The 13,045-nt window shown below is 45.7% G+C and overlaps 1 protein-coding gene across 1 annotated transcript in view; it reads right to left on the bottom strand.

Moving 5' to 3' along the window:
* The window catches only part of LOC145357699 (uncharacterized), a 116,394-nt gene that overhangs the window by 20,622 nt on the left and 82,727 nt on the right, over window positions 1–13,045 (bottom strand). The window contains exons 19-22 of the mRNA XM_080211124.1: window positions 10,521–10,574; window positions 7,610–7,654; window positions 4,519–4,572; window positions 4,343–4,396 (exon numbers count right to left, since the gene is read on the bottom strand). Coding sequence (XP_080067250.1) covers window positions 4,343–4,396; window positions 4,519–4,572; window positions 7,610–7,654; window positions 10,521–10,574 — 207 coding nt within the window. The remainder of the gene's footprint in view (window positions 1–4,342; window positions 4,397–4,518; window positions 4,573–7,609; window positions 7,655–10,520; window positions 10,575–13,045) is intronic.

The following is a 13,045-nucleotide window of genomic DNA, read 5'->3' as shown; positions in this document are numbered from 1 at the left end:
AATATTTGCAGGAGTAACAAAATAGTAAGAGTAATCTCAGAACAAAGAGGACACATGGTGAATGGGAGAATACATTATCAATTGAAAACCATTATGCAGAATTTTCAGCACTTTAAGGAAGTGAACTGAAGGATATTTGTTACCTTGACGAGTGCTGGTGATGTGATATGAATTAAATTTGTCCCCTGCCTCTTCCAGTATTTCCCGTTGAAGCTGAGTTGACTTGGCTAAACTCTATTGAAGGGTTTGTTGCGGGCTTTGGTATCAGCCTGATAATTGATCACAACTTTACCCTTCAAGTAATCAGACCATGTCACGGGGTTCTCTTAAGAGCTGTTTTAATCAAGCTATAAAGCTGGGACTCTGGAAGGTCACAGGTCACAGTCCGTAACTAGCCAAAGTGAAGAATTCAGAAATACACAAGCAATTATAGTTTCAAATTTAACTATAAGTAATTAGCATACGCTAATCACATTTTAGGTGTTATCTCTATCCACTCAGAGTTATTGATTAAGGTTACATCATTCAGATATTAAATCCAAACACAATCACCTTATACTTGCTTAATTATGATATCCAATCAGCTTGAATTAATACATCATTGTTGCCAGTGATCATGGTCCCAGCTTGTGCCTGTGTCTCTAGATATTACTCCCTTTTTCCAGTTACAGATTGTGATTTAATACATTTTCTCAGACTAATGGCCTTACTGCTCATCTGTGAGGATTTTTATAAGAAGATCCTTTTTTTATAGCAGCTTATGTGATTTTTAAACTTGTGTCATTATTAACCCTAAGAGAAAGGGATGATGACATTTAAACTGGTTGCTGAAATAGAAAGGAGAGGGTATAAGTCACAGAGGTTTACAGCATGGAAACAGGCCCTTTGGCCTAACTTGTCCATGCTGTTCTTTTTTTTGAAACCCCTAAGCTAGTCCCAATTGCCCATATTTGGCCCATATCCCTCTACACCCATCTCACCTATGTAACTATCTAAATGCTTTTTAAAAGACAAAATTGTACCCGTCTCCACTACTACTTCTGGCAGCTTGTTTTAGACACTCACCACCCTCTGTGTGAAAAACTTGCCCCTCTGGACACTTTTGTATCTATCCCCTCTCACCTTAAGCCTATGCCCCCTAGTTTTAGACTCTCCTACCTTTGGGAAAAGATATTGACTATCTAGCTGAAGTGTACCCCCCCACTATTTTATTTAGCTCCGACGCTCCAGAGAAAAATGTCCCAGTCTATTCAGCCTCTCCTTATAACTCAAACCATCAAGTCCTGGTATCATACTAGTAAATCTCTTTCTAGTTTAATAATATCCTTTCTATAATAGGGTGACCAGAACTGCACACAGTAGAACATAGAACATAGAACATAGAACATTACAGCGCGGAACAGGCCCTTCGGCCCACAATGTTGCGCCGACCAGTCTTATTTTTAAAAAAAAACATTGACCCACTAATCTAAACCAATCCCTTTTCGTCCATAAACCTATCCACCAATCTCTTAAACGCCCCCAAACTAGGCGCATTTACAACTGCAGCAGGCAGGGCATTCCAGTCCCTCACCACCCTCTGGGTAAAGAACCTGCCCCTGACATCTGTCCTATAACTACCCCCCCTTAATTTAAAGCCATGCCCCCTCGTGCTAGCTTTCTCCATCCGAGGAAACAGGCTATCACCATCCACCCTATCTAAACCTCTAATCATCTTATATGTTTCTATAAGATCCCCTCTTAGCCACCTTCTTTCCAGTGAAAACAACCCCAAATCCCTCAGTCTCTCCTCATAGGACCTCCCCTGCATACCAGGCAACATCCTGGTAAACCTCCTCTGCACCCTCTCCAAAGCCTCCACATCCTTCCTGTAATGTGGGGACCAGAACTGCACACAGTACTCCAAGTGCGGCCTTACCAATATCTTGTACAACTTCAACAAGACATCCCAACTCCTGTATTCAATGTTCTGACTGATGAAACCAAGCATGCCGAATGCCTTCTTCACCACTCTGTCCACCTGTGACTCCACTTTCAAGGAGCTGTGAACATGTACCCCTAGATCTCTTTGTTCTGTAACTCTCCCCAACGTCCTACCATTAACTGAGTAAGTCCTGCCCTGGTTTTGTCTACCAAAATGTGTTACCTCGCATTAAACTCCATCTGCCATTTATCAGTCTACTGACCCAATTGATCAAGATCCCGTTGCAATCGGAGATAACTTTCTTTACTGTCCACTATGCCACCAATCTTGGTGTCATCTGCAAACTTAGTAACCATGCCCCCTATATTCTCATCCAAATCATTAACATAAATGACAAATATAATTGGATAGTTGGATAATAGGGAACAAATTATTGGAGGAAACTTGTTGGAGTAAAGTTTACATCAAAAGGCAGTTCATCACTGAACTCTGTCATTGCAACTCCATAAGAACATAAGAAATAGGAGCAGGAGTAGGCCATCTAGCCCCTCGAGCCTGCCCCGCCATTCAATAAGATCATGGCTGATCTGAAGGGGATCAGTTCCACTTTCCTGCTTTCTCCCCATAACCCTTAATTCCCTTGCCTACCAAAAACCTATCTACCCGTGTCTTAAATATATTTAGCGAGGCAGCCTCCACCACTTCAACGGGCAGAGAATTCCAGAGATTCACCACCCTTTGAGTGGAGAAGTTCCTCCTCAACTCCGATCTAAACTGCCCCCCCCCTTATCTTGAGGCTGTGCCCTCTAGTCCTGCTATCCTTCCTGAGCGGGAAGAATCTCTCTACCTCTACCCTATCCATCCCCTTCATTATCTTATACGTCTCTATAAGATCCCCCCTTATCCTTCTAAACTCCAACGAGTACAGATCCAGTCTATTCAGCCTCTCTTCATAGTCCAACCCTCTCAACTCTATGTGAGCACCTCTTAAGGGTTACAGTATACAGCAGCCCACATATATTCCACTGTGTGGTTTACACAATGCAGGGAAGGGGCAGTGAGCAGTTCAGCAGCAGCCAAGCCGCTGGTAACATGTGTTTCATATAAATCAGTAAAACATTCAATAGTAAGCCTAGTGCAGGATTGCTAACCTTCCAGATTATTCTGGAGTGTCCTGAAATTAATCATCAATGCTCGTTCAGAGAACCAGTTCAGGCTCGATGGGCTGAATGACCTCCTTTGGCACTCTAGAGATTCTGTCAATCTCCAAAGACTCAACTGCAAAGCTGTGAAATTATTGGGGAATTTTAAAAATATCGGAGAAGAATATCGGAGAAGAGTAACTTCAGTTTTTCAACTTGTGTGGGGAGCCAGGGGACACGAGGATTAATCTCTTGGGTTTCCCATGCCTGGAGTGAGATCCATCAGGACCACCCACTCACCATATGCCTCAATCCAATGCAACGTATCCCTTAACTCCACCCACTCACACACAATGTCCCTCAACCTCACCCTCAATTTTTAAAATTCCTTAATGGGATGTGGACATCACTGGCAAGGTCAGCACTTCTCGCTGATCCTTAATTGCTCGAGCTGAGTGATTTGCTAGGCTATTTCAGAGTTGACATGTTGATGTAGGAGTTGCACGTAGGCCAGACCAGGTAAGACGGCAGATTTTCTTCACAAAAAGGATACAGTGAACCAGGTGAGTTTTTACAATAATCAATGATAGTTTCATAGTCACCATTACTGAGATTAGCTTTAATAATTGAATTTAATTGTTGAGATTAAATCCACCAGCTTCCATGGTAGGATTTGAACCCATGGAGTCATGGAGCTTTACAGCATGCAAACAGGCCCAACTTGTCCAGTTTTACCATTGCACTAGTTCCAATTGCCCACATATGGCCCATATCCCTCTACAGAAATCTTATCCAGGTAACTGTCTAGATGCTTTTTAAAAGAAACATTGTACCCACCCCTCTACTATTACCTCTGGCAACTCGTTCCAGTCACTCACCCATGTTTCCAGATTATTTGCTTGAGCCTCTGGATGACTAGTCCTGTGGCATTATCGCTAAGTCACTGTCTCTCCCTAAATCCTTCAGCCCTAGCACCCCACCCAACCACCTTTTCTCCGAACCCCACCATGTCCACCAACCTTAGCTACATATGATATCCTTGAACCTATTTCCCTATCCTATTTCAATCCCATCCTGCCCCCAATTCTAGGGGTATGTGTGCAGTCAGCAGCACAGTATCAGTGGATGTAGGGGTCCAACAAGGGAAGGAAGTAGTGCACAAGGCTGGTTTGTTACAAGGTGGCAGCCCCTGGAACACCTTACCCAGAAGCCTGCCAGAACTATCTCAGCGCAAGCTAATATTTGAAAGCACCTTGCAATTCGGCACGTGACTCACCTTCAGACCCATGGGGCCCGGTGGGCCGATCTCCCCTTCAGGTCCATGCTCACCCTGTCAACATCAGAACAGATGTTAGTCTCTCTCTCTCTATCCTTTAGGCATTTTACAGAATATTAATGTTAAAGAAAGAAAGCAGAAAATCCAATCAGATAAATGGATTATTTTTTCCTTACCATTTGACCTGGAGGGCCAGAGGGACCAGTCATTCCCCGAGTGCCAGCTTCACCCTGTTGTTTAAAAAAATAAATCTGCTAGTGAGCCAGGAGAAACTGTCATTAAACAAAATCACAGCCCCAGACCCACACTGTCAGATAATAAGACATGTTTACCACAGTAAATTGCCCCAAGGACCCTCACAAGAGCATTGTCAAACACAATTTGACAAGGAGTCGCAAAAGGAAATTTTAGCACAAATTACCAAAGCTTTGGTCTAGAATGAGCTGCAGAGGTTTAAAGAGGGAATTCCAGAGCTTGGACCCTAAGTAACTGAAGGCATGGTCAATCGTGCTGGGGTGAAGGAAATAATCCCCTACTTGCAATGGGGATACTTTACCACTTCACTATTTGTACTGCCAGTGACAATTTGATCTGTGATTGTTTGTGTAGAACTAATACACTTGACTAGCAAAGATTCTGCCTGAGAGAAATAAGAGGCAACCAACTTGGATCATCCACTTGGCATTTCTGTCTGAAGATTATTGTAAAGGCTTCAGCCGTATCTTCTGCACTGATGTACTAGGCTCCCCCATCATTGATTGGGAATGGGGATTTTTGGAGCCCCCTCCTCTGGTTAGCTGTTTAATTGTCCACCACCATTCATAACAGGATGTGGCAGGACTGTCGAGCTGAGATCTGATCCACTGGTTGTGGGATTGCTTAGCTCTGACTATTATTTGCTGCTTATGCTGTTTGGCATGCAAGTAGTCCTGTGTTGTAGCTTTGCCAGGTTGGTAGGTAATTTTTGGGTATGCCTGGTTGCTGCTCCTGACATACTCTCCTGCACTCTTCACTGAACCTGGGTTGATTCCCCAGCCTAATGGGAAGGCAGAGTGAGGGAGGGACATCACGAGATCACGGATTGTGGTGAAATACTGATAGTTGTGCTGCTGATAGTTGTAAAGCACCTCATCAATGCCCAGCTTTAAGCTGCTAGACCTGTTCAAAATCTGTCCTATTTAGCACAGTGGTAGTGCCACAGAGTACAGTGGACAGTATTTTCAGCACAAAGGTGATGTTTTGTTGTCAAAAGGACTGTGCGGAGGTCACTTCTATCAACACTGTCACAGACAGATATATCCCCAGCAGGAAGGCTGGTGAGGACAAGATCAAGTCAATTTTTCCCTCTTGTTGGTTTCCTCACCACCTGCTGCCAACCCAGTCCTAGCAGCTTTGTCCTTTCGCGGTCAGCTAGCTCAGTCTGTGGTGGTGAGTCACTCATGGTCATCAAAGTGCCCCACCCAGAGTACATTCTGTGCCCTTGCCAGCTTCAGTGCTTCTTCCAACTGACGTTCAACATGGAGGAGTTCGGATACATCAGTTGACAGACAGTGATAGGTGATAGTCAATGGGAGGTTTCCTTGCCCATGTTTGACCCAGCACCATGAGAGTTCATGGGGTCCGGAAGTCAATGTTGAAGACCCCCAGGGCAACTCCCTCCTGACTCTATACCACTGTGCTGCCACCTCTGTTGGGTCTGTGCTGTTGAGACAGGACATACTCAAGGATGGTGATGTTGGCATCTGTAAGGTACGAGTCCATGAGTATGTCTATGTCAAGCTGCTGCTGGTAGTCTGTGAGACAGCTCTCCCAATTTTGGCACAGATGTTAATGAGGAAAACATTGCAGGCAGAGAACTCAAGAAGAAGTTAAACAGGATCTAGAAGTGAGGGCTGAGTGTGTTGGTCCTTTCTGGTACCCAGAACAACGGTAGGCAGTTCTATTCTTTTTGTCTTTTCTGTATTGTGGATTGCCTGACTATTCCATAAGAGTAAGAATCAACCAAATTGCTGTGGGTCTGTAGTCACACTTTGGCCAGACTAGGTAAGGTTGGCATTAGACTTTACCACTGCCCTACCATCTGCCTGAGAGGCTCAGCAGACTGTGTAGTCTAGGTAGAGTGCTGAGAAACTTCCACATTTCTGAAAACTTCCTTTTGCATATATATAATCTCCTGATTGGTTTACTATCAGGAGCTGGAATGGATCCCCGCCTGAAGGAGAGAATTCTGAAGGGATATGGGGTAAAGCAAAGCATGGCACTGATTGGGCAGCTCTTTCGCAAACAGTTCAGGCGTATAGAAATGAGGCTTTCTGCTGCGCTCTATAATTCGAGGGTCAGATGTACATCAATAGCTGCATTCCCAGATTCTCCTGTCTCAGCTTCCAGTGCCATTTCCCCCACCACCCGGAATCCTGAGCGTATGACCAGCTGGGGTAACTGATAGTGGGGTCTGGGTATATAAACTTGAAGGTCAGTGTATTCAGAGGCAAAATCCAGTGTGCTAGTTTCTGGGTTTAATCCCAATTCTAAAATCTGTCTGACACAAGTACGGGTCTGGTCAATTCAAAATCAGGAGAAGGATAAAGGAGCTCAGCGATGCACACGACATTGCTCCCTGTACCGTCAGAGTGGAAATTGCTGATTCTTTGGCACGAACCTGGAGCTCTAAAAACCTACAGATAAAATTAAATCACTTCTCGCAACTTGCTGAGTCCCCTGCCTGAAGGCAGGTCTGATCCACAGCACTGTGATCCCCATCAGGAGTGGGACAAGGAGGCAGCTCCTGAATCCACCCCAGCTGGATTGGGGATCGAACCCTGTGCTGTTGGCTCAAATCAGATCCATACCGGCTGACCAGAATCAAACAACTCCCTCCCAAGGAGTTGGAGTCACTGTGACAACACACACTTTTCCATGCATGTCTGGAGCTGTGGACAGAGCTGGTCACACCTCCAACTTCTATCCATCAACTGGCTGAACAGGGATCTCTCCCACCTATACCACCTGCTGTGCGTTGGAAGGATTTACAACTTAAAATTCCTTTTGTTCGGCCATGTAATGAACCCATCCTCCTTCCCATGGATTGGGATTGAACCCAGGGCATCAGGATCAGTGCAGGAGGTTACCAACTGTTCCACATCACATCATCACATTCTCGGGTCCCATAAATTGGCAAAGTAAAGACGACATTGTGAAAGGCGTGTATTATTCCAACTGAGAACAGGATTTCCAAATAACCAAATGTTTTCAGGAATGTTTTGTTACCTTAGAGCCAGCTGCTCCCTTCTGACCTGGTTGACCCGGTAAACCCTGTGAAAGGAAACATAATCTGTAAACTTCCGAATCACTCAAATAATTCTCATTAGACACAAAACCACTGATGACATTCTTGAATTCAGTTTACAATTCCCACCATCTTCAGAAGGTGGAGCCTCTCAATAACACATTAGTGAGGCATAGACTCCCACTGGGATACAGTTCCTGAAGGTGCTGATCTCACTGGGATACAGTTCCTGAAGGTGCTGACTCTCACTGGGATACAGTTCCTGAAGGTGCTGACTCTCACTGGGATACAGTTCCTGAAGGTGCTGACTCTCACTGGGATACAGTTCCTGAAGGTGCTGACTCTCACTGGGATACAGTTCCTGAAGGTGCTGACTCTCACTGGGATACAGTTCCTGAAGGTGCTGACTCTCACTGGGATACAGTTCCTGAAGGTGCTGACTCTCACTGGGATACAGTTCCTGAAGGTGCTGACGCTCACTGGGATACAGTTCCTGAAGGTGCTGACTCTCACTGGGATACAGTTCCTGAAGGTGCTGACTCTCACTGGGATACAGTTCCTGAAGGTGCTGACTCTCACTGGGATACAGTTCCTGAAGGTGCTGACTCTCACTGGGATACAGTTCCTGAAGGTGCTGACTCTCACTGGGATACAGTTCCTGAAGGTGCTGACTCTCACTGGGATACAGTTCCTGAAGGTGCTGACTCTCACTGGGATACAGTTCCTGAAGGTGCTGACTCTCACTGGGATACAGTTCCTGAAGGTGCTGACTCTCACTGGGATACAGTTCCTGAAGGTGCTGACTCTCACTGGGATACAGTTCCTGAAGGTGCTGATTCTCACTGGGATACAGTTCCTGAAGGTGCTGACTCTCACTGGGATACAGTTCCTGAAGGTGCTGACTCTGACTGGGATACAGTTCCTGAAGGTGCTGATCTCAGTGGGATACAGTTCCTGAAGGTGCTGACTCTCACTGGGATACAGTTCCTGAAGGTGCTGACTCTGACTGGGATACAGTTCCTGAAGGTGCTGACTCTCACTGGGATACAGTTCCTGAAGGTGCTGACTCTCACTGGGATACAGTTCCTGAAGGTGCTGACTCTCACTGGGATACAGTTCCTGAAGGTGCTGACTCTCACTGGGATACAGTTCCTGAAGGTGCTGACTCTCACTGGGATACAGTTCCTGAAGGTGCTGACTCTCACTGGGATCCAGTTCCTGAAGGTGCTGACTCTCACTGGGATACAGTTCCTGAAGGTGCTGACTCTCACTGGGATACAGTTCCTGAAGGTGCTGACTCTCACTGGGATACAGTTCCTGAAGGTGCTGACTCTCACTGGGATACAGTTCCTGAAGGTGCTGACTCTCACTGGGATACAGTTCCTGAAGGTGCTGACTCTCACTGGGATACAGTTCCTGAAGGTGCTGATCTCACTTGCAGATTTTTTTCTTTATACAGTATTTGTAAACTTGCTGGATTTTTTCAATGATCTAATCGCTTCGTGGTCACTTCTGATATTATCTGCTGAATAATTTTTTCAGCAGCTGAGGTTTGAACTCTGATAGCAATGCATTCACCCAAACACATGGATACAGACGCATGTCAGAGCTATCTTTGTAGGATAGTGACTCTGGGCAGGTACCTTCAGTGTTTTCCCCTCTTTCTTATCCCTATGAGGAGAGACTGAGGGATTTGGAGTTGTTTTCGCCAGAAAGAAGGCAGCTAAGAGGGGACCTTATTGAAACATATAAGATGATTAGAGGTTTAGATAGGGTGGACAGTGATAGCCTTTTTCCTCGGATGAATAAAGCTAGCACGAGGGGGCATCGCTTTAAATAAAGGGGTGGTAGTTATAGGACGGATGTCAGGGGTAGGTTCTTTACCCAGAGGGTGGTGAGGGAATGGAATGCCCTGCCTGCTGCAATTGTAAATGTGCCTAGTTTGGGGGCATTTAAGAGATCCGTGGATAGGTTTATGGATGAAAAGGGATTGGTTTAGGTTAGAGGGTCATTGTTTTTTAACTGGTCGGCGCAACATCGTGGGCCAAAGGGCCTGTTCTGCGCTGTAATGTTCTATGTTCTATGAAATATTAAGGCCACTTTCAGCAGCAAGACTGTGTTGTGCTATCCATCTCAGTTCCATTACATATTTCCATTTGCTGGATCTGGGAAGTGTGGGAAGTCCACATATTCTTCTCATTTCTATATATCTACACAACACAAGCATGTGAGCTAACGCTGGAAATTTACTGCTACCTATTCCATCTACATTGGGCGCCTTCCCCAAGAAACTTTATTTCCATTGCTTCTCATCCTCCTTCAGCAATGCCCTTAGTTAACTTTCCTCAAATAAATAAACCTGCTGGAATCCACCCACTGGCCAGATCCCCACTTCCCAAGACTTTCAGAAAACAAAGTGGGAAAAAGATTGGTGAATAAAGTTAGTTCCCATTCTCCCAGTTTCTCTGCCTCTGTCATATCTGTTCGAATGATGCCACCTTCTAAAATGACACTTAAGACATATCTGCCTTTTCCCTTTACCAAGGTTCTCCTTCACCCCCCGCCTCACCCCTTACTCTTCCTCCCAGAACCATGATAGGGCTCCCCCTTGTCCTCACTTTTTACCCCACCAGACTCTGCATTTAAAGGATCATCCTCCACCAACTCCAAACACGATGCCACCACGGAACACAACTTCCCCTCATCCTCCCACCTCCACCTCAGGAACCACTCCCTCTATGACACCCTGGTCCATTCCTCCATCACTCCCAACTCCTCATGCCCTTCCCAAGGCACCTTCCCTTGCAACCGCAGAACATCTGCCTGCCACAGGCCCCTCTTCCCCCTCTGCGTACGTTTGGGTCGGATTAATAGATACTTGGTGAGACTTACAGCTCCTCCCTGGGGACCAGCTGGTCCTGGAATTCCAGCTCTTCCTGCTTCTCCCTACAGAGAAAGAATGATAAGGAGAAGTTTATTCAGTGTTCCACAAACGTACATTCTCTATCCTCCTTTATCCCCAACATCAGAACATTCCAGTCCAGTGTATCGCCCAATGTCATTCACGGGGTATGTGAGTGGAGGGAGCTTGCATTGTTGTTGTTGTTTAGTCCTCAGTCATTCTGCAGGTTGCAGTTACTGTATGAAGAGATACTGTCTTTGTGCAACTGTGTTAGCTACTAAACATTTGACACAGTGCCAATGGGGATAAAACCAATAAAAAACAGAAGAGCAAGATACTGGAAATCAGATGTAAAAACAAAATGCTGGAAAAAGTCAGCAGATCTGACAGTATCCGTGGAGAGAGGATCTGAGTTACTGTTCTGAGTATTTCAGAGACAATGAGAGGAAGAAATGTGATGGATTATATATTGTATCAAAGGGGCTGGAGCAGAGCAGATAGATGGGAGCTCAGGTGAGATCACAGCAAAGATGCATTGGGTACAAGATTAAAGAAGCATTAATGGCAGTGTGAAGGGCTATATAGTGCGGGCAGCATAGTGGCACAGTGGTTAGCACTGCTGCCGCATAGTGCCAGGGACCCAGGTTCGATTCCAGCCTTGGGTCACTGGAAGGAGTTTACACGTTCTCTCCGTGTCTGTATGGACTTCCTCCGCGTGCTCCAGTTTCCTCCCACAGTCCAAAGATGTGCTGGTTAGGTGTATTGGCCATGCTAAATTCTCCCTCAGTGTACCAAACAGGTGCTGGAGTGTGGCGACTAGGAGATTTTCACAGTAACTTCATTGAAGTGTTAATATAAGTCCACTTGTGACAATAATAAATGAAAACTTTTTAAAAAGCTTAAGAAGGTGCTGATAGTGACAAGGATAAGATTAACAGAATGTGTTAAAGGGAGAATATTATTCAGTGAAAGCAAAGTGAGACAAAGTGGTACAGTGGGGTGTTGTCTGCATTGGAAAAAAAATGTTTTGGATTTTTGAAAAAAGGTCAAGATGGAGGAGAAAGGTCATAGTCCAAAGTTTTTGAACTCAGTATGGAGTCTAGGAGGCTATAAATACCAAATCAGAAGGCCATGGAATCATAAAATCCCTACACTACAGAAGGAGGCCATTCAGTCCATTGAGCCTGTACTGACAACAATCCCACCCAAGCCCTGTCCCCATAACCTAACCTTTCTTCATTCATTCATGGGACATGGATGTTGCTGGCTGGGCCAGCATTTATTGCCCTTCCCTAATTGCCCTTGAAGACAGTTGAGAGTCAACCACATTGCTGGAGTCACATGTTGGTCAGACCAGGTAAGAACGGTAGATTTCCTTCCCTAAAGTGAAATAGAAGGGTTCTTCTGACAAGCAACAATTGTTTCATGGTCATCAATAGATTCTTAATTCCAGATTTTTTTTATTGAATTCAAATTCCACCCTCTGCTGTGATGGGATTCGAACCCGGGTCTCCAGAATGTTAGCTGAGTTTCTGGATTACTAGTCCAGTGATAATGCCACTAGGCCATCACCTCCCAATATGTACCCTGCTAATCCCCCGACACTTTGGGGCAATTTAGTACGGGCAATCTCCCTAACTCACACCTGTTTGGACTGTGGGAGGAAACCAGAGGAAGCTCACGCAGACACGTGCAAATTCCATATAGGCAGTTAGCCAAGCCCGGAATTAAACCCAGGTCCCTGGTGCTGTGAAGCAGCAAAGCTAACTACTGTGTCACCATGAGGGATCCTTCCTCCAGTTTACGTTATGCAATCCTGGAGCACTGCAACAGGCCAAGGACAGACACGTAACAGACATGAGAGCAAGTGGTGAGTTGAAATGGCAAGTGGCAGGAAGATTAGGTTTACGCTTATGAACTGAGCGAAGATGATCGCCAAAGTGGTCACCCAGTCTGTTTAGTCTCCCTAATGTAGATGAGACCACATTGGGAGCAGCAGTGGAGGAGTGGACCATGGTGTCCTTGAGAGAGTGATCCGTGTGGAATGCTGACAAAGGGAATAAGGGGAAGATGTGTTTCATGGTGGCATCGTGCTGGAGTTGGCGGAGAATGATCCTTTGAATGCTGAGGCTGGTGGGGTGAAAAGTGAGGACAAGGAGGACCCAATCATAGTTCTGGAAGGGAAGGGAAGGGGTGAGGGCAGAGGTGCAGGAGCCAGGTTGGACATGGTTGAGTGTCCTGTTAACCACATGGGACAATCCTGGTGTGGATTTGGGAAGGAGGTAGAAGTGGGCAGTTCAAGATGGGAGACTGAGATTGGAATCTGTGAAGGGAAGATCTCCAGAGGAGATGAAATCGGCAACAGTCCTGGAAACAATGCCTTGATGTTCAGTGGTGGGACCATGGTCCAGGGAAGGTGAGAGGTCTGAGAGTTGCTGCTCAACCTGGGCGAGGTGGGGCTCAGTACACCAGATAACAACAGCACCATCCTCTTCAGCAGATTTGATCACAAGCT

The sequence above is a fragment of the Carcharhinus amblyrhynchos genome, chromosome 24 (assembly GCF_965287045.1).
Source record: "Carcharhinus amblyrhynchos chromosome 24, sCarAmb.v2.hapA, whole genome shotgun sequence".
Taxonomy (NCBI): Eukaryota; Metazoa; Chordata; class Chondrichthyes; order Carcharhiniformes; family Carcharhinidae; genus Carcharhinus; species Carcharhinus amblyrhynchos.
Note: the sequence above shows the minus strand (reverse complement) of the source record. Positions and strands in the feature narration are given on the sequence as shown.